This window comes from Leucopleurus acutus (assembly GCF_964270905.1).
Source record: "Leucopleurus acutus genome assembly, chromosome: 8".
Lineage (NCBI taxonomy): Eukaryota > Metazoa > Chordata > Mammalia > Artiodactyla > Delphinidae > Leucopleurus > Leucopleurus acutus.
The window spans coordinates 107,259,411-107,280,249 of NC_139151.1; the positions used below are offsets into that span (position 1 = coordinate 107,259,411).

General features: G+C 61.2%; 1 protein-coding gene across 1 annotated transcript in view; it reads left to right on the forward strand.

Annotated features, from left to right (window-relative positions):
• Window positions 1-2,926: 2,926 nt before the first annotated feature.
• Window positions 2,927-20,839, forward strand: part of OSBPL5 (oxysterol binding protein like 5) — a gene marked incomplete at its 3' end in the record, with an annotated part of 34,253 nt that continues 16,340 nt past the window's right edge. Inside the window, exons 1-8 of the mRNA XM_082843893.1 lie at window positions 2,927-2,968; window positions 7,770-7,926; window positions 9,191-9,273; window positions 15,260-15,340; window positions 15,610-15,711; window positions 16,809-17,012; window positions 18,318-18,402; window positions 20,589-20,760. Of these exons, the coding sequence (XP_082700019.1) occupies window positions 2,945-2,968; window positions 7,770-7,926; window positions 9,191-9,273; window positions 15,260-15,340; window positions 15,610-15,711; window positions 16,809-17,012; window positions 18,318-18,402; window positions 20,589-20,760 (908 nt within the window). The 5' untranslated portion in view covers window positions 2,927-2,944. The remainder of the gene's footprint in view (window positions 2,969-7,769; window positions 7,927-9,190; window positions 9,274-15,259; window positions 15,341-15,609; window positions 15,712-16,808; window positions 17,013-18,317; window positions 18,403-20,588; window positions 20,761-20,839) is intronic.

Consider the following 20,839-nt stretch of genomic DNA (forward strand, 5'->3'; position numbering starts at 1 on the left):
CAGATGCTGGACCTGAGGGTGGGCAGCCCCGACCCTTGACCCTCGGCAAGCCCCTCTCCTGGGGGGCTCCTGCCTCCCCTCCCCGTCCTCCTCCCCGCTGCCCTGCACTCCCGCCTGGTTGCACAGCACCCGTCCTCTCACCGCCCCCTCCCCGTCCCAGAGCACTGCGACCAGGATGCAGTTTGCATCAGAAACTCAAACTCTCATTTGGGACAGGTGGGCGGGCAGGGTCTGGGTAGGACAGGGTGGGGTCAGGCCTGCAGCGGGGACCACATCCGATCAGGCCACAGTGGCCCGGGCTTCCCAGAACTGGGCGGCAGTGGCCTGATGCAGAGGAAGTGGCAAGTGGGCGGTGCCCAGGCCAGCCGATCGTGGTACTGAGTGTGCCAGTTGGCCCCGTGTCGGTCAGGAAGCCAGGTGGGCGGGCGCCAGGGCCTGGCCCTACCCGCGGCCATGTGATCTGGCTGAGTCAGCCGAGAACACCCAGGCAAGGCCTCGAGCAGGGCAGGCCGCTTCCTGCCCCTCTCCGCAGGGCTCAGGCACCCCGAGGTGGCCTGCCTGGGAGCTGTCTCTCTGGGGGAGACCCGGCTCCCACCACCTCCCCCAGGATCCTGTACCCCGCTTCCTTTCTGCCCCTGCCCTCAGCCATCTTCAAGGTGCACGGGGACTGGGGGCGTAAAGCTCTGCCACCTCGCGGGGACCCGGGCACGGTTCAAGCCACTGGACCTCAGGCTGGTCTTTTCTGCTCTCGGGGCCTCTTTAAAATGAGATCTGCTACCCTCAGCTCTCCGATATCATAAGAATCACATCAGGTGGAATAATACCTATGAAAGGGCCTGGGACGCGTCAGGGGTCCATCAGCACAGGTCCGAAGTTCTGAACACCGGTCTGGACCCGTCAGGGATGCGCCCACATGCCACGGTGCGCTGAAGGGGCTGCTGCTCCCATGGGGGCTGCTCAGGCTGCCCAGTTTGAGCCCAGATGCTAGGTCCAGCTGGGGGACGGTAGCCAGGACATGTTTCTGGACCCTCACGAGGGGCCTCCTGGCAGGGACTTCATGGCCACTAGCCTTGGGACCTTAGCGAGTTTCTGGAAGGCAAATGTGTGGTGTTGACATGATGGCTGCTGTACTTTAACTGATGGCTGCTGTCCTTCCCTGGGATCTGCTGACCTGTCCACTGGGTGTGCAGACAGAGAGCCAAGCGGGTGGGTTCACGAGGCTTCATCCCTGAGCTTATCTGTGATTTCAGAGCATTTTTCCCCTCGCCTTTTACGATCCGTTTTGTTCAAGCAGAAGTGAGTGCACTGTGAGTGCAGGCACGTTGGCGGTGGCCGGGCTGCCAGTGCCTGCTACTCCTGCACCCACCAATTAACAGAGGAGCCCCCCGTGGCCCGAGCCGCACCTCCCCTGCCCAGGAACTCTTGCCCTCCTGCCCTCTAGCACAGTTAGGCCAGTTGTGACACTCAGCCACTGGTGAGAAAGCTAACCAGGCAGCCAGGAACTCACACTGGGTTCACCGTCTCGGCCTCTGCAGGGGACTTTGCCACCCCCACTCAGAGGAACCCCCCCCTTTACAAATAGGGGCTCAGAGACGAGCATGGCCAGCTGAGGCCACACAGCCAGTCCCACAGGCAGGACTGGACCTTTTCCCAGGCTCAGAATTGTCCCCCCCACCTCCGCGCCTGCAGGTGGGATGCGAAGTGAGTCCAGGATTCTGTTGGATTCCTTCTCAGAGCCTCAGCCCTTCCCACCGAGAGCTGCAGGCGGCTCCGCGGATTCTGGCCCCAGATAAGCGGGCTGGGCATCCTGTCTGTGCTCGCAGATAAGGCACAGAAGACCTTTCCTGACAAAGATCACATTGTTCTGGCCCGAAGGTGGGCCTCTGGTGGTGGAGGGAGGGGACAGTGTTTAGAGGCAAATAACTGCTCGGAAGGCAGCTTCCAGTGGGGGAGGGGAGGGGCAGGGTGCAGGCACCCAGGTGGGGCAGGGTGGGCTCTGTGCAGCTCTCCAGGCCTTGATGTTGGCCAGGCGGCCTTGTTGAGGGACAGAGAGCTTGTCACCTACCGGGTGCCCGAGCAAGTGCTGGAGCTCAGGGACATGGGGCTGGCCCGGGCGGGGCCGAGCCTGACCTATACCCCGTGTACCCTGGGCCAGCACCACGTGGGACCCGTCTGCCCCCGACGCTGGGGGGCCTTCGTGCCCCAGAAGGGAAACGGAAGCCGAGGAGCCAGCTCAGGCCGTGCGGGGTGAGGGCGGCCAAGCCGGAGGTCGGAGCTGCCTCCCGTCCTGGGCTCCCCTATCTGTCCCCCTCATCTCCCAGGTGGCCCGGGAGTGGCAGTGGGGCAGGAGGAAGTGGGGAGCCCTAAGGAAGCAGACCAGGAGGCTCCTGCGGTTGACAGGAAGACTCCTGAGCCGGGGTAGAGCTTGAAGTTCAGCTTGTCCGGCCCCTGCTGCCGGGCAGGGCTGCACCCAGACCCCACCCGTGGATACGTCCCGCCTGCGGCTGCAGGACCCTGATGGCTCCTGGCAGTGATGTTTCACTCGAGGCCCCCATGGCGCCCATCAGCCCGGGCCTTCTGCATCCTTGGGGTGCAGGCGGGGCACAGGAGTCTGGGGCAGGCTGCAAGGAGGCTGCTGGGACGCAGAGGACGCCGGGGAGGCGGGTCCATCCCTGGATGCCTGGACAGCCACTACCTTGCCCAGAGCAGGGCTGCAGGAGGGGCCCCTGCCCTCCTTGCTCTGGGCCCCCAGGGCTACTCCCTGGACCCGCGACAGCCCTGACCCCTCGCAAGCCCCCTTGCCAGCGTGAGCTGATTCATTCTGGAAATGCTGCATCGGCCCTACGGGCGCCCGGCCTGAGTGGGTACCCAGGGGTTCAGGCAGTCGAGGAATCAGCTGGGATGTGCCCCACGGCGGAAGCCCAGCCCGGCGGGGAGTTAACGCATGGACCGAACTAAGACACGAGGGGTGTGTGCCTCGGGCCCCAAGACGGGCAGACGTGCTGCCCCCGAGAGCGCTAGGGTCAGGGTTCCTTCCCTCTGCGGGGACCAGCCGGGAGGAGGAGCGGTGGGCGGCCGGCCCTGCCTGTCCTGGAGCTTCTCGGGCCAAGGGGTGGGCCCGCCTAGACGCCTGCCTCCATGGGAAGGAACTTGCTCAGACAGACAAACCTGGCGGTCCCAGGGGCGGGGGGCTTGTCCCCAGGGGCACGTGTGCCTCCAGGGCTGGGATTCCTGCTTGCTGGGTGGGCCGCGAGGGCCCCGGCGGCAAACCACAGCCCGCCGTCCCCCAGAGGTGCCACCACTGCCAGGGCCTGCAGGAAGCTGACCACGCCTGCGCCCTCAACCCTGCAGGTCAGCGTGGGAAACGCTGCCACGCCTTCCCAAGCCCCGAGGCTGGCTTGGTCTTGGGTCTGAGCAGGGGCTGCAGCGGCTTCCCTGCTGAGCTCAGGCCTGCAAAGCCCTCCCCCGAGGCTTGGCCAGGGCTGGGCAGTCCCAGGCCACAGACCTTCTCCCCAGCCGCCGCCCCTCCTCCCGATTCCTGAGCTCCCCCTTAGGGGGGCCGGGGGCCTCTGGGCTGGGGGCCCCCTCTTGCTGAAACACCCGAGGCTCCCGCACAGGGATGCCAGGGCCCCTCACGCTCAGGCCCCCTCACGTGCTGTGTCGGGGGCCGTCTCACCGTGTCAGGGTGCCCTTGGGCTCCTTCCTCCAGACCCTACGGTGTCCCCTCAGACACCTGGACTTCATAATAACGAGGGCCAGGTGAAGCCACGGCAGCCTCATTTATGGCAGCGGGGGAAGAATTTAGGCAACTGTAGGCCGAGGGCGAGCTGTGTACGGGCAAGCGTCACCCCAGGAACCAAGTGTAACGGAGCCCCAGTAACCAAGGGTAACGGAGGGCTGTTACTGTGGTCGGGGCACAGGCCAGCCGTCAGAGGTTGGGGAGGCCAGTGAGGGCAAGGCACATGGTGGCCCGAGATGTCTCAGGCGGGCAGAATCCAGGCTCCAAGGGCCCAGGGCTGGGCCCAGAGACAGCGTGCCCTGAGCCCTTGGGCAGCTGGAGCCCAGGCCAGGACAGAGGGAGATAGCTGCCCGCCGCGGGTGTGGTCCCTGGTTGCTGGCTCAGCCTGGGAGTCTACTTCCTCATCCGCCTCCCTCCCTCCTCTCTCCATCCTCATGGACTGGCTCCCATCCTCACGGGTCTGTGCTCCCTGGGCTACGAGCCTTCAGCTTTCCCTGTGAGGTGCAGAGCAGCAGACAAGGTCATGGTCAGCCCAGCATCGGGCTGACGGTCCTCCCAGCTTGGAGCCTCCCAGGGTCCGCAGACCCGCCAGGTGCCGGATTCCTCCTGCCTCCTGCCAGTGCCTGGAGGGCCGGGCCTCAGTCCTCGGCCGCACCAGGCATGGCAGGAGGCCTGGGACAGGAACCTCACCAGGGTTACCGTGAAAATCGGCCCCCAAGCTGACGCTGGCCAGAGGTTCCTCCCCTAACCCGCAGAGGAGGGACGAAGCCCAGGGGCGTTTGCTCCGCTGCCTTCATTCACCCCAGGCTCTGGGGTCCCCAAGCCCTGGAGCGGAGTGGCGCCCACGCCCGCTGCAAGTCCCTGCTCCCGGCCCTGGGGAGACTCAGCAAACGGGAGGGACAGTGCTGTCCTGGAACTTGCATCCTGGGGTGGAAGAAAGTTGACACAGAAGCAGGAATGTAGGAGCAACGGCCCAGCGACTTGGACTGTCCACGGGGATGTGGCATCGTGCGAGACAGAGGGGTGGCGACCTGCTGGGAAGGGACATTTGAGCGGAGAGTGGAATTTGAGAAGGACCCAGCCACACGGACGGACGGAGATGTGGGCGAGGGCGTTCGGTGGCGGGGGACGTCAGAGCAGAGGCCCCAGTGGGCACGGGCTTAGCGTGTTCAAGGAACATAACGGGGGCCAGTGTGTCTGGGGCAAGTGGGTGACAGAGCCAGGCAGGGAATGAGGTGGGAGGAGCGGGCAGGGGTCCTGACGGCCTGGGAAACAGGGACAAGGAGACAGAGGCCGGACTGTGTTCTAGACACAGTGTGGAGCCTCTGGCGAGAGGGGCCCTGGATTTAGCTGTGAAATGAACGAAGCAGCATCTCTCCCTCCTTGACCCCAAACGAGATCATTGACAGCAGCCAGGGGTGGGCATTGGGAAGGCCGAGGGGCTGCGTGTACACCCTGAGGCCTTGCCGAAGGAGAGGGGCCACCTCGCTGTCGGAGTGGGTCAGAGGGGGGCCTTTGGGGGCCCGCGCCTGCTCTGGGGTGTCAGGACACAGAGGGGGTATCCACGGGTGCCCGCCGGCACTGCACTCGGATCTGTGGGGGTCTGTTCTGGACCAGCTGTTCAGCCATTTGAATGTCACCTCTGATGTACCTGATTATTGGGCAAATAGGAAGGAAGGGGGGAAGGGAAATCAGGCTGCTCTTCTGAGAAGAGAGATTCACGGAGGAGGGAGGGGAGAGAGTTTGGACGGATGGATCGATGGATCGATGGATGGTTAAATGATTGGATGTTTGGATGGATGGATGGGTGGCTAGGCAGTTAGATGGATGGACAGATCGGCAGGTGGGAAGATGGGTGGCTGGCTAGCTGGATGGATGGATGGATGGAAAGGAGGGAGGGAAGGTGGAACGGAGGATGGTATATATGAGCAGATGGTGGGGCTCACAGACTAATGAGTCCCACTGGCCGCTGGTGGTTAGCTGTGCTGGGGGAGGAGAAAGGCAGCCAGTGACCTCTGTGCCCTCCCCACCCTGCCCTGGTAGAGCCGGGGTGCATGGCCAGATGGGGGAGCTGAGATGTGTGGGCAGGAGCCCCTCTCCCTGCCCCAAGTTTGCAAGACTCAACCCCTAAGAGACATGCAGCTCCAGGTGAGGAAGGCCTACCTGTGTCATCCCTCCTCACGCGTCCTGGGGCCTCCAGGGCAGGAGCGGGTCTGACTCACCGCGGCTGCCAGCCAGGTGCTTGGAAGATCTCAGCTACATGAGGAAGACGCGGCGGACCTCCTCTCAGGTGCTGGCTCCCTGGCCTGAGACACGCCTGGGGAGTCAGTGAGCGAGCACTGAGACTCTGCAAGCAGGGGCTGGGCTTCCAGACTCCCGCCCGCTCCTCCCCACAGTGGGTTTGCTAGAAGCTAAGCTGAACTGGTGAGAGGGGGGGGACTCGGGCCAGGATTGAGAGTCAGCCTACTTGACTCAAACACAGCCGTTGCCAATGAACAACTGTGCGACCTGGGGCCCCAAATCCCAACCTCTCTGAAACCAGTTTCCCCCTCTGTGAAATGGCAGAGGTGACAAGCTTAGCCAGGTGACACGGTAGTGATTAGGAAGGGTGGGGCCCCTGGGCCCACTGCAGCCTTGGAGCCCCCCCACTCTGACCCCTGGGCAGGGAACACAGAGGAGTTTCCGGGGCTGCCGACGGAACCCTGGGCCACCCTGCCTACTCCTGAAGCCCTGCCCGGGTCCACTCGCCCACCTGTCACAGCAGGAAAGGCTCTGTGTTTCTGCTGCCCTGCCCAGGAAGGCCCAGGGCCAGGGGAGAAAGCGGGAACTTTGTCCTGGGCTTGGCAGGAGGCCACCGGCCCACCCGGGAGGCGGCAGGAGGCACCCCTGGGCCTTTAGAAATCGGTCACTGGGCCTTTACGCAGCACGTCCTCAGGGAGTGGAAAGAACCCAGGATTCCGAGCCGGAGTTCCTGCTCTGCCAACATCGGCCAGGCCGTGACCACAAGGCGAGGTCATCAGCTCTTGGAGCCATGATTTTCTCATCCATAAAATGGGCCGACGTCGGTGGCGGGGTGCCGTCCACTGGGAACTGCTTGCCCCAGCCCCACGCAGGGCAGGGCTGCGAGGGGGCAGGAGACAGAGGGAGCTGCCTCTTTCCTGATCTGGGCAGACCGGGGCAGCGGCAGGGCTTGGGAGGGCGCGGCAGGCACCTGAAGGCCTGGCCGTCGGGCTCCCCGGGGGCCGCTGCTTCCTTTGGGACCGGACGCTGGTTTGGGCAGTGCTGTGGGGCAGGAAGGTGATGTCTTGGGTGGAGCGTGGGTTCGGGTGCACCTCACCGTAAGCACGCCTGCACTGCCTCTCCGAGTTAAGGCGCTTTGGGTGCAGGGATCAGAAACCCAGCCGGGAGCTGAAGCCGGGGAGGGCAGGAGGCGGGGTCTCGAGGCGCCCTTAGGTGGGATGGGCAGGCCAGGTTCAGGGACGGCCCCAGCCCCATGCCAGCTCCCCCGGGGGCTCTGTGGCCACCTGTCTGGGCAGCCCTTGGCCCCCTCCCCTGCGTGCACCAGTCGCTGTCTTCCCACCACGGAGCTCCATCCCCTAGCGGGGGAAGTCTGGTGGCCCGGCATGGGTCAGAGGCCCACCTCAGCTCCACTTCACCGTGTCCAAGGTCCTACAGAGCCGACTTAGTGCCGGGCCTGGGGGGCAGGGGGTCCTGCCACAGCTGTGACAGCCAAACTTCCAGCGGGGCCGGTCCAGGCCTGGCTTCTGCCATGGGCCCTGGAAAGCCTGAGCTTGGCCGTGAAGCCTTCCCTGGGTGACCCACAGGCCCCTCGGGCCCTCGTCCCATTTCTGAGACGTCCCCTGAGTGGGGACCTGACTGTAAGACACGGTGGCCCCGGCCACTCGGCCCTGGCTCTCTGGCGGGTCTCTGGTCCCCTTGCCAGGGCGGGTGGAGGATACCCCCTCCAGGCCCCAGGCTGCCCCAGCCTCGGCGTGAGGCGTGACCAGTACTCTCCCCTCCTTCCTTCCAGAAGCCCCCCAGTGCCCACGCCATGAAGGAGGAGGCCTTTCTGCGACGACGCTTCTCACTGTGTCCGCCCTCCTCCACCCCTCAGAAAGTCGACCCCCGGAAACTCAGCCGCAACCTGCTCTTGGGTGGAGAGAATGAGCTCGACTCTCTGGGTCCAGGTCAGCGTCCACATGGGAACCCGGTCACCTGGCACGTGGGCCATGGGTGGGGACAGCCAAGCCTGGGCCCTCCTCAGCTTCGAAGGCCAGCTGTGTGGCCTCAGGCAGGTCCCTTTCCCTCTCTGTGCTGTCCGGGTTGGGGGTTGGGGAGGGAGGGCGTCGGCCTTGCTCTGCTCACACCCCAGCCCCTGGTGCCTCCCGGTCAGGATGGCTCTCCCCTAGTCATTGCTTCTCCACTTCCTGCAAGGACCTGGCAATAAACCACCAGCCACAGGGAGCTGGTGGGAGTGGCCCGTCAGGCGGCCTCAGGCCTCCTCTGAGACCATGGCCTCTTCTTCCTGCCCGTGAACCTGAGCTTTAGAAACCCGCTTCAAAACAAACAGAGCTATATGGAATCTAAAAAAAAAAAAAAAAAAATGGTTCTGAAGAACCTAGGGGCAGGACAGGAATAAAGATGCAGATGTAAAGAATGGACTTGAGGACACGGGGAGGGGGAAGGGTAAGCTGGGACAAAGTGAGAGAGTAACATTTACATATATACACTACCAAATGTAAAATAGCTAGTGGGAAGCAGCCGCATAGCACAGGGAGATCAGCTGGGTGCTTTGTGACCACCTAGAGGGGTGGGATAGGGAGGGTGGGAGGGAGACGCAAAGAGGGAGGAGATACGGGGATGTATGTATACGTATAGCTGATTCACTTTGTGATACAGCAGAAATTAATACTCCATTGTAAAGCAATTATACTCCAATAACGATGTTTAAAAAAAAAAAAAACGGAGCCGGGCACGGGCAGCCGCTCCCCCCAGGGTCGAATCCAGACACCTCACGCCCCCCCACCCGCTCAAGCGAGCTGCAGAGGAAGCCTGCTGGGAGGGGCGCGGGGACAGTGTCCGGCCACCTCCCTCCGAGAGCCCAGCACTGGGGAGCAATGGAATTCCAGCCAGCGGATTTGGGGCGTGGGGGAAAGCCAGGCGAGGTCTGGGTACCCTGAACTGAAAACAGGGGGCCTGTCTTACAGACCCCAGAGGGTGTGCCACACCAGCGCCCAGGGCACCCGGGCTTCTCCCAGCGGTGACACCCCCTCATGACGCTGACTGGTGCTCATTAGCTCTCTGGTCCCGCAGCCACCGCCTGGGCTGGCTTCCTGCCCCGCCCAGGCCACCCGTGCCGGTGCCCGTGCCTCGCCTGCCACACACTGGGCAGCGGCGGAGGGGCTGCCCGGCAGCCATGCCCCGGTCCTCATGCCGGCCACTCTCTTGCAGGGAAGGACATGGAGCCCAACAGCCCATCGCCGCCCAGAGATGAAGGGCCCCCGACCCCAGGCTCTGCCACGAAGGTGCCACCGGTAGGAGCCCGGCTGTGGGAGGACCCAAGGCAGGGAGCCTGCCCTGGGGACGATGGGAAGTGGCTGGAGGGAGGGGACAGCAGGGCTGCCGGCCGAACCCACCGTTGCCAGCCCTTGGCTCTGAATCAGGGAGGCTGCTGGAGCCGGGGACGGAGTCACAGAGCTTGTGAGTTGTTTATCAAAGCCATCTTCTTGAGTAACACAGGTCGGGGATGCAGGGCCCGGAGGAGGCTGGGGCTGCCAGGGGGCCTCAGGGACAGAAAATCATGGTAAAAGGAGGCCCCGGGCTCTTCTGTCATAGGGAACCCACCCAGGTGTGAGCGCATCCTCCCTCTGCCTGTGTCTGTGCTGCGCCCTCCACCCGTGCACCCTCTTCAGGGCAACGCCGAGTTCGGGGAAAGGGCACGCGCACACACAGATGCACACACAAATGCACATACAGATACACAGATATACACACACACAGATACACACAGATACACACAAATGCACATACAGACACACACACAGATATACATACACACAGATGTACACACACACACATGCACGTACAGACACACAGATACACATACACACATAGATACACACACACATGCACATACAGGCACAGAGATATAGACACACACACATATAAATGCACATACAGATACACACACAGATACACACAGAGGCACACACACAGACACAAACATACACACAAATGCACATACAGATACACAGATGCACACACACGGATGCATACCATACATGCACACATGTACACATGCATACACACAGATGCACATACACACAGATACACATACACAGATGCGCATACACACAGATGCACACATATACGCACAGATATACACACACAGATGCACACACAGATACACACACGCGCACACACACACACACCACGTGCTCCCCAGCCCAGCGCCTCTCAGCTGGGGCCCAGCCGTGCACCTCCAGGCAGAAGCTCTGGTCCAGGGAGGGTGTGGGGCCCCAGGTACAGGTGCCAGGTTGTAGACACGCCCTTCCTTCCCCCAAGGGCCTCAGGCCAGGGGAGCCACGGCCCCCAGTTCTGGCGGTGCGGCTGGGGGGCTGGGGGCACATAGAAGCCAGTTCTCCCCACCCTGGCTGCCCCGTGAGACCCAGAGTGACAACCGCCTGCTCCTCTGGGACCCCACGCCCTCCTCTGTCCAACAAGGAGTGTGTGGTGGTCCTCCCTGTGTCCACTTCCGGCAGGGAAGAAACCGGACCTTTTGTGGGTCCCCCCTCAGCCAGCGTTTCCCCGCCTCGGTCCCCAGGGCTGCCAGCTGCTGGGAGTGCAGTTGGAGCGCCTGCATTTGTGTGTGTGGAATTTTTTTAATTAAAAATCTTTTTTAGATTACAGTAAAATACTCATAACAAAATGTACCATCCTAACCATTTTTAAGTCTACAGTTTAAGTACGTTCACATTATTATGTCACCATCACCACCATCCACCCCGAGAACTTTTTCATCTTATAAAACTGACAGTCTGTCCCCATTAAACACTCACGTCCCACCCCTTCCCCAGCTCTGGGCCCCGCCGTCCTACTTTCTGTCTCTATCAATGTGACTCCTCTAGGGACCTCCCGTGAGTGGATCGCACAGTATTTGTCCTTTTGTGTCTGGCTTATTTCACTTACTATAATGTCCTCATGTTCATCCAGGTTGTAGCTGGGTCAGAATTTTCTTCCTTTTTAAGGCTGAATAATATTCCACTGTGTGGCTGGACCATACTTTGTTTATTCAGTCATCTGTGTACGGACACATATATTTTTTTAAGACACAGATTTATTTCATGAAAACATGGCTCTTCCTTCTACAACCCAATAAAACATTAAACCCGATAAAACCACATCAAATGCTATCAGGAACACTCGGTTCAAATTTCAGATTTCACCCATTCAGAAATGATGTCTGAGCATCCTCTCTGGGCAAGGCCCACACCGCGGTAGGTGCTGGGGATGGAGTCATTGGTAAAAGAAAGTCCGTCTCTCCTGGAGCTTGTGTTCTAGAGGGAAGACAGGCACCAGACAAAACAAGTAAGGTCTAGAACATGTCAGAGGCTGAGGGAGGAAAGAAAGGACAGCTCTGGACACCCCCAGGTTCTTTTCTTTTTTAACAATTTTTTTAAATGTATTTATTTATTTATTTTTGCCTGCGTTGGGTCTTCGTTGCTGTGTGCGGGCTTTCTCTAGTTGTGGCGAACGGCGGCTCCTCTACGCTGCGGTGCGCGGGCTTCTCACTGCGGTGGCTTCTCTTGTCGTGGAGCACGGGCTCTAGGCGCGCGGGCTTCAGTAGTTGTGGCTCGTGGGCTCTAGAGCGCAGGCTCAGTAGTTGTGGCACACGGGCCTCGTTGCTCCGCGGCATGTGGGATCTTCCCAGACCAGGGCTCGAACCTGTGTCCCCTGCACTGGCAGGCGGATTCTTAACCACTGCGCCACCAGGGAAGCCCAGCCCCCTGCCCCAGACTCTTAAGAGCGACTTGAGACTGTTCTAAAAGGCACAGCTTGGGGAAAGATACAAACTCTAATATATATATGATAAATATAAAGTATTTAATATATTAATATTAGATATCATATACAATATAATATAGCATAATACAGTATAATATCACGTATAGTAACATATCAGATATGTAATATACCAGCAGTTCTTTATGTATACACACACACATGTGTATATATATTATATAGTTTTTCCACGAGATAAAATTCAAATAACACAAAATTAACCATTTTTGATGAACAATTCAGTGACACTTAGTGCATTCACAGTATTGTGCAACCGTCACCTCTGTCTAGTTTCCGTGACCCCAAACAGACACCCTCGCGGCAGTCATCCCTGCAGCCAGCGCTGCTTTCCCCCTCTACGGATTTGCCTCTTCCGGACATTTCATATAAACGGAGCCCTGCGCTGTGTGGGGTTTTGTGCCGGGCTCCTCTCCCTGAGCCTCATCCAGGCTGTGGCAGGTGTCAGTGCCCCTGGAGGGATGGACCACAGGCGGCTCGTCCACTCGTCAGCGGGAGGACATTTGGACCGTTTCCACTTTTCCGCTGTTGGGAACAGAGCTGCTACGAGCACGCGTGTACAAGTATCTGAGTCCCTGTTTTCAATTCTTTGGGTTTATATCTCAGAGCGGAATTGCTGGGCCATCATGGTAACTCTGTGGCAAGATGGAATTCTAGAAAGTTCTATAGTTGACTTTTGGGGGAAGTGCCGAAATGTTTTCCACAGTGGCTGCCCATTTTACTTTACAGCCCCGCTGGCGAAGAGTAAGGGTTCCCGTTTCTCACCTCCTCAACAACACTTGTTTCTGTTCTTTTTTAAACCCAGTAGGTGTGAAGTGATGTCTCACTGTGTTTGTTTGTTTTGCGGTACGTGGGCCTCTCACTGCTGTGGCCTCTCCCCCTGCGGAGCACAGGCTCCGGACGCGCAGGCTCAGCGGCCATGGCTCACGGGCCCAGCCGCTCCGCGCCATGTGGGATCTTCCCGGACCGGGGCACAAACCCGCGTCCCCTGCATCGGCAGGCGGGCTCTTAACCACTGCGCCACCAGGGAAGCTCCCTAAATCACTCTTTTAAAGGAATTCTTAGGTTTTTGGTCAGACTCCCGCGTTCATGGTTCTGAGCAGCATGTCTCACTCCTGGGGGTGCTGTGTTATCGCCCCACTGTGCCTTGAGGTTCAGTGGCCCTCGGGAACGAGCAGAGGGGTCTGGTGGGCCTTGGCGGGGTCCCCAGCATGGCTCTAGGATGGAGGAGTAGGGGCACTGTCTGCAGGGACCCGGCCCGGTGGGGCTTGGGGGGCCCAGGAGCAGAGGGTTGCAGGGCACAGACGCCCCATCCCATGCACCCCCCAGCCCCGCTGTCCCCAATCGCACCTCTCTCTTCCTCTGTTGCCCCCAACAAACTCCTTTCAGCCGCATCTGGTGGAAAGCTGGGCGGCAGGGAATCGGCAGAGGGTTCATTCACTCATTCATTCATTCATCCATTCATCCAAGATGCTCACCGAGCTCCCAGCCGCTGGTGCCAAGGGGATGCTGGGATGAAGCCGAGCCCAGTGGAGCTCTCGACAGTAAGCAGAAACGTCGGTGTGGCTGTCACTGCAGGAGATGCCCAGCCGGCCAGGGGTGGCTGGTGTCATCAGCGTCTGATGCCAGCAGGGTGGGCAGAGCCGTCTTCCTCCCGGGGAAGCAGCTCAGCGGGGCCTGAGGAAGGAGCAGGGGTTGCTCAGCAACAGGGAAGAGCATTCAGGCTGGGGGAACAGCATGTGCTAAGGAAGCTGGGGGCACCAGGCATAAGAATCCCAGCTCCCCGGGAGCTGGAGGGTCAGCCCGGCCCCCAGAGGCCTGTCACTCAGCTCCTTCTCACCACTCCTGCTTCAACACAGAGGGTGCTTCTAGAGCAGAGTCCCCCAGGTGCCTCGTCCCATGTCCCTGTCTTCCTGGGATCCCTGCCTGAGTTCAGCCCCAGCTCGGCCCCTCGCGAGCTGTGTGACGTCTGGCAGGTTCTGAGCCTCTCTGTGCCACAGCCTCCTCACCTGCAGGGCGTGGGTAGTAAGAATGCCTGAAGCTGCGCTGGTTCCCGTGCACACACATGCTCTCCAACCCCCTCTCTCAGCCCCTGCTCCCTGGGGGCGGCCTGTCCCTCTGTTCTAACCCCAGCACCCGAGGCCATGCCTGGCACGTAGTGCCGTGGGGACAGCCGGTCCCCGGGACAGTTCCGGCCGCAGCCCTGCCCCTGGCTCTGCAGCCTCGGGGGTCACTGCACCTCTCTGTGCCTCAGTTTCCTCATCCAGCGGATGGGGGTAGTAACTGGGCCCGCCTCCTGGGTGGTCGTGAGAAGTAGGTGAGCAAAGGCAGTAAAGACCTGAGAGGACCTGGCAACGGCGGAGCGGTCAAGAGCGTTGCCTTGCGCAGGGAGGGAGCTGAGGGCCGTTGGCCTCTGGTCCTCCGGGCCTCCCTCCCCTGCCTGGAGGCTCGGGGTGGAGGCACTCAGCCCAGAGGACGAGCAGGGCAGGCAAATTTCTGCAAAGGACCAGAAAGGGAACGTTTTAAGCTCGGCAGCCACAGGAGCTCCATCGCAAGAACTTGCCGTGGCCGTTAGAGCCAATGCAGCCAGGACAGCAGGCCAACAATGGGCGCGTCCGGTGGCCACGATCACCTGATTGGTGGATGCGGAAATCTGAATTTCATCATTTTCACATCTCACGTTGATTTCCCCCCCCCCCCATCCCCTTCAAAATGTAAAACCCGGGACTTCCCTGGCGGTCCAGTGGTTAGGACTGTGGGCTTCCACTGCAGGGGGCGTGGGTTCAATCCCGGGTCCGGGGACTAAGATCCCGCAAACCACGCAGCATGGCCAAAAAAGACCCAAACAAACTGTAAACCCCATCTGGGCTCGCAGGCGCCACAGAAGCAGGCCCATAGCCTCTAGTCCTGGCTTCTTCTCCCCACTCCCCCACCCCGGCTGCCATGTCCCCGTCTGTTAAAGGACCGAGGCCCCATCCGCTCCCAGATCCCTGGATGCAGCTGCCTGGTGGGCGTGGCCGGCTGCACCTCCTCCCTGCAAGCCTCGGGAGAGGGCCTGGGCGTTGCCCCACCCAGCAGCTGCTGTCAGTCAGGGCACTAGGGATGGGGTCCCCACTGCATACGTGCGCCCTCCCTGACCAGAGGCTGGGCGCCAGGTGATGGCTAAGATGGATGCCTCCTGGGCACCACGGAGAGGGTCATTGCTATGTGCCCAATGCGGGCCCCCAGGGAGGGGTTCCACCGCAGACACGCCCCCGGTGACCCACCCCAGCTCGTGTTCACGTGCCCACCTCCTGAGGCCTGTTCACCCCCCGCCCGGGGCAGGGAGTGGGAGGGACGCCTTTCTCCCACCTCCTGCTTCCTGCGCCCCGGCACCACCCCTCACCGCCGCACACCTGTCCTCTTCTCCCCTCCCTTCAGCAACCTGAGTCTCTCTTGCAGGCGGAATACAGGCTGTGCAATGGGTCCGACAGGGAATGTGTATCCCCGACAGCCAAGGTCACCAAGAAGGAAGCTCTCAAGGTGGGCCCAGGCCTGGGGAAGGGGCACGGTGTGTCGTTTGTTGGATGAATGGGCACCCCAGCCAGTGAGGCCACACCTCCACCCCAGCCTGCCAAAGGGAGGGGGACAGAGTGCACCCTGGCCACCTCCACACCCCCTCTTCCTGTCCTCTCCCTGCACCCCTCTTCGCCCCTGGCTAGACGGTGGAGGCCCTCGCGAGTAGAAGGCCCCCCGGGAGGGCCAGCCCAGGGCCTTCTCCCCTGACCCACCTGCGGGTGCCCTGGGCCCAGGCACAGAAGGAGAGCTACCGCCAGGAGAAGAAGCGCGCCACCAAGCAGCTGCTCAGCGCCTTGACAGACCCCAGCGTAGTCATCATGGCCGACAGCCTGAAGGTGAGCGCGTGTGTGTTCCAGCACTGGCCAGGCTCCCTCGGGAGGCCTCCCCCAGGGACAGTGCAGGGTCACCAGCCACTCGGGAGATGGTTAGGCATGCTGGCTGCTGCAAACTGTATGTGTCCTGGGGCTGCCCTGACAAATGACCACAGGCTGGTGGCTTATGACAACCAAAGATGATTCCCAGGTCCAGAGGCCAAAGTCCAAACTCAAGGTCCTGGCAGGGCCAGGCTCCTTCCCGAGGCTCTAAAGGAGGGTTCTTCCTGCCTCTCCCAGCTTCTGAGGGCCCCAGGCATCCCTGGACTTGTGGCCGCGTCCCTCCAGCCTCTGCCTCTGTGGTCACCTGGCCTCCTCCTGTGTCTGTGTCCTCTTCTCCTCTTATAAGGACACGGTCCAGGGCCCACCCTGCTCCAGTGCAGCCTCATCTTCACTTGGTCACATCTGCAGAAACCCTATTTCTAATTAAGGTGGGGGGCCCTGACCTGCTGGCGGGGGTCCCAGAGTGCCCATAGAGCCCCCTGCTGGGATACAGGAGGGAGGTGAAACTCGGACTTTGGGAGAAAGGACCGGGGCTGTGTTCAGACCTCACTGAGGCAGCGAGAGAGTCCCTCAGCTCCCAAGCTTCGGTTTCCCCCTCCGTACAGAGGGGGTAAAGCTGCCGTATCCCGGGGCTGCCACGAGGGGCAGAGGAGACAAGGGGACCAGGGGGCCTGGGCTTCTACAGAGCCCTGGGCCCGCGGGGCTCCTGTTCTCTGCTCCACGAATAAAAAATTAAGTACAAAAGTGAATATTTAGGATGAGAAAAGAAATGATCACAGGTTTCAAAATCACACAGCGGACAATTGCAACAGTCACCTCCGATTCCCAGTCCCCCCAGGGCCCTGGCAGGGCCTTGAACTTGAGCTCCATGAACTTGAGCTCACCAGTAAATCTGGCTACAGCGTCCTCCTTTGGATTCACCATCATTCAGAGTTCCTGTTAAATCCTAAAAGAGAACTCTGCCCGGAGCCCAGAGCCCTGTGTATCTGCCCCTCCCCCAGCCGTCCAGATGCCCCTGGGTCCCGGGCAGGCATGGACGGCAGCGCCCCTCCCCCCAGATCCGCGGGACCCTGAAGAGTTGGACCAAACTGTGGTGCGTGCTGAAGCCGGGGGTGCTGCTCATCTACAAGACGCCCAAGGTGGGCCAGTGGGTGGGCACGGTCCTGCTGCACTGCTGCGAACTCATTGAGAGGCCCTCTAAGAAGGACGGCTTCTGCTTCAAGCTCTTCCACCCGCTGGACCAGTCCGTCTGGGCCGTGAAGGTACCGCAGTGCGAGCCCTGGGGCTCGGGAGGGCCAGGCAAGGAGAGAGCCCCCGGGGGCAGGTGGCTGTGTGGGAGGAGAGCACAGACGGGCAGTCAGGAGGCTCACCCTGGGGCCCCAGCGGCACGGAGTCCAGAAATGGGCGGACAGTTCCAAGGGTTAAGTCACTCAGTGGCCAGGGGATCAGATGTGGTCACTGGAGGTTGGGGGCGCTCGGGGCCTGGGGGCCCCATGGGATGAGATCACACCTCGAGCCGTGTCCAGAGGCTGAGGAACGCGGCCATGTGAGGGCAGCTTCTCTGAACCCAGACCTCACCCTCATAACCTGGGGGCTGCCCAGCCCAGGACCAAAGGGGGTCAGGTTGCCAAGTGAAATCCTGAATGCCCAGTTAAATTTGGATTTCAGAGGAAGATCAGAAAGTTTTTTTAGGGACTTTCCTGGTGGTCCAGTGGTAAAGAATCCGCCTTCCAATGCAGGGGATGCGGGTTCAATCCCTGGTCAGGGAACTAAGATCCCCCATGCCGCAGGGCAACCGAGCCCGCGCGCCACAACTACTGAGCTCACGTGCCTCAACTAGAGAGCCCCCATGCCGCAAACTACAGAGCCCACGCACCCTGGAGCCTGCGCGCCACAACTAGAGAAGAGAAAACCCGCATGCCACAACTAGAGAGAAGCCCGCGCGCTGCAATGAAAGATCCCGCGTGCCTCAACGAAGATCGTGCGTGCCACAACTAAGACCCGACGCAACCAAAAATAAATTAAAATAAATAAATCTTTTTTAAAAAAAAGTTTTTTTAGGATAAGTATGTCCCAAAAAGAAATGGAGTTATTTGTAGTGAGGTGGATGGACCTAGAGACTGTCGTACAGAGTGAAGTAAGTCAGAAAGAGAAAAACAAGTACTGTATGCTAACACATATATATGGAATCTAAAAAAAAAAAACACTATGTCCCAAATATTTCATGGGGTATACTTATACTATGTATGTAATTTTTCTGAGATTCAGATTTAACTGGGTGTCCTGGATCTGCCCATGCTGATTCTGGCCACCCTAAAGTGGGGGGCTCAGAGCTGGAAAGCCAAGGGTGGGACAGCCAGCTAAGAAGGGGGACTGAGCACCCCGCCCGTTCGCCTCTCTTGCCGCCTGCCACGTCTGCGTGGTCAGGTGCCTGACCCTGCCTAGGGGTCCTGAGGCCTCGGAAGCGTCCACGCGTGTCTGAGTGTGGGTCCACATGACCGCACAACCTGTGTTTCCACCCATCCCCGGCCCATCCCTTGGGTGACGCCGGGTCTCTGCCTCTCCAGGGCCCCAAAGGTGAGAGCGTGGGCTCCATCACACAGCCCCTCCCCAGCAGCTACCTGATCTTCAGGGCCGCCTCCGAGTCAGACGGTGAGTACCTGCCTGCCCTGCTGGTCTCCATGGTGACCCCACCTGATGCACCCCTCCCCTTGGTGGGATTTAGGCCGGGTGTGTGGGACCCCAGTTCGGACCCCTTCACCGCCATCCAAGGAGGCAGCCTGGTGCCCGGGGACGAGCCCGCCATTCACCAGCCCCCTCTCTGGAGCCTCAGTCTTCCCCGTGGGCAAAAGATGAACAGTAGCACTGTCTCCCCAGTTGCTATGCGAATCTGATGACCTTATTTAAAAGCAACCAGATAACAGTTACTGGGTGCCAACCACGTGCCAGGCACCACTGAATCAGCAGATGCTACTGTTACCATCCTCGTTTGACACATGCGGAGACAGGTTGGGTGAACTGCAGGTGAGAAAGTGCTGGAGCCGGGACGAAGCCAGGTTCCCAAATCAGCGCACGTGTTTGGAGCGCCCTCTAGTGGCTGCCCCGAGTAACCGCGGCTGCCCCCCCACCCCCACCCCACACACACACCGCCCCATCGCCGAGCCCTGAGGGCCGGCGCCTCCCAGGGATCTGGTGGAAGACTCCCACCCCACCAGCAGTTCAGGGCAGGCAAGGTCCTGCCCGAGGCAGCCTGGCCTGACCACTGGGCTCCGGCCCTCCCGGCTGGGAGTCTGGGGCAGGCGGCCGTCCCTAAGGTGCCATGCCACCCCCTGGTGGCCAGACGCTGCATCCACGCTCCAGGGGGCCGTCCTGAGTCCCTTGAATGCCACCCTCATTTCCCCAGCCCCCCCACTCGGTGCCAGGCCCCTCGTGGGCCCTGGGATGGGATGGGCAGCTAGTGCTCCCATGGAGCCTGCAATCTAGTGCGAGAGAACACCAGCAAACCAGCAGACGAGGCCAACTGGGCTGAAGCATGAGCTGAGTCCCTGATGGGGTCGGGGGCCGTGGTCAGGGAGGAAGGGCACCCACAGCCCCTGTGGGTATCAGGGTGGGCTTCCTGGAGGAGGAGGAGGAGGAATGGGCTCGAAGGATGCGTGCTATTCAGGATGTCTAGTCCCTTGGGGCAACCACAAAAAACGCACCTCAGGGCCCCAGGCCCCACCCAGCAGGTGTGGGTTTCCCAGCTCTCGCCTGCGGGTTCTGCTCCCATGAGCGCCCCACCTTCCACCACCATGACCTTTCAGCCCTGGCTGAAAGTTGGAAGGTTGGTATCCAGCCAAGCCTGCAGTGAAGCCCCCCCCGCAGGATGCCGGGTGTTCTCCTGATGACCAGGATCCACCCCCCTGCAGGCCCCTCCCCCGCGATCCCCAGCGCCCCTCCCAACGCCAGGCCCCGGGATGCACCACGGAGAGTTAGGGAAGGAAATTCACTGTCTCCAGGAGGGAGACACTTTGAGGCTTTGGAGAAAGAAAGAACCGAGTTCAAGGTCCTTCAATCCCAGGTCCAGCCCGCGGGCGGCCTCTACCAGCAGGGCTGCAGGGAGCTGAAGATAAGGGCTGGGGGCTGGAGGCGGCTGGCTCTGGCCACCCTACCCCGCCTCCCCGCCCGCCTGGCCCTCCCCTCCCCCCGGAGCTGTTCCAACACCAGGGGCTGCCTGTCTGCGGCCTTGGCTCCGCAGCCCCTCCCCAGCCTGCCAGCCCCGCTCCTGCCCTGTGCTCCAGGCCAACGCAGAGACCCCCTCCTGCCCTGTGCTCCAGGCCAGTGCAGAGACCCCCTCCTGCCCTGTGCTCCAGGCCAGCGCAGAGACCCCCTCCTGCCCTGTGCTCCAGGCCAGGAAAGCCCTCATCGCACAGACGCCCTCCCGCCCTGTGCTCCAGGCCAGCGCACAGACCCCCTCCCGCCCTGTGCTCCAGGCCAGGAAAGCCCTCAGCGCACAGACGCCCTCCTACCCCGACCGACCCGTGGGGGCCAGTCTCCATCAGGGAGGGCCCTCACCCTGACGCCACAGGTGGGAGCTCGCAGGGCCTCTGGGTGCAGAGTGGCCTGAGCTTGCTACGCGTATGACCTTGGGGGGGTCACTTACCCATCCTGGCCTTAGCCCTTGTCTGTGACGTGGGTGACTGACAGTGTGCTGGGAGTGGGGGGCTCCTTGTTGAAGAACGGAGGGATGGGGGCGGGCAGGCTCCCTGACAGAGGGGCAGGAAGCTCCCCAGTGTGCAGTGGGTGCCTCCCCAGCTGGGGGCTGCTCATCGCCCCTGACCCCCACCCCCCCACTACAGGCCGCTGCTGGCTGGACGCCCTGGAGCTGGCACTGCGCTGCTCCAGCCTCCTGCGACTCAGCACATGCAGGCAGGGCCGCGACGGGGAGCCCGGGTCCTCGCCAGACGCATCACCCTCCTCACTCTGTGGGCTGCCCGCCTCGGCCGCCGTCCACGACCAGGACCTGTTCCCGTGAGCAGGGGTGTGGCGGGCAGGGACCAGCCTCTCCCGGGAGTCTGCTGGGGACTCCTGGGCCCGGGCCCTCCCTGGC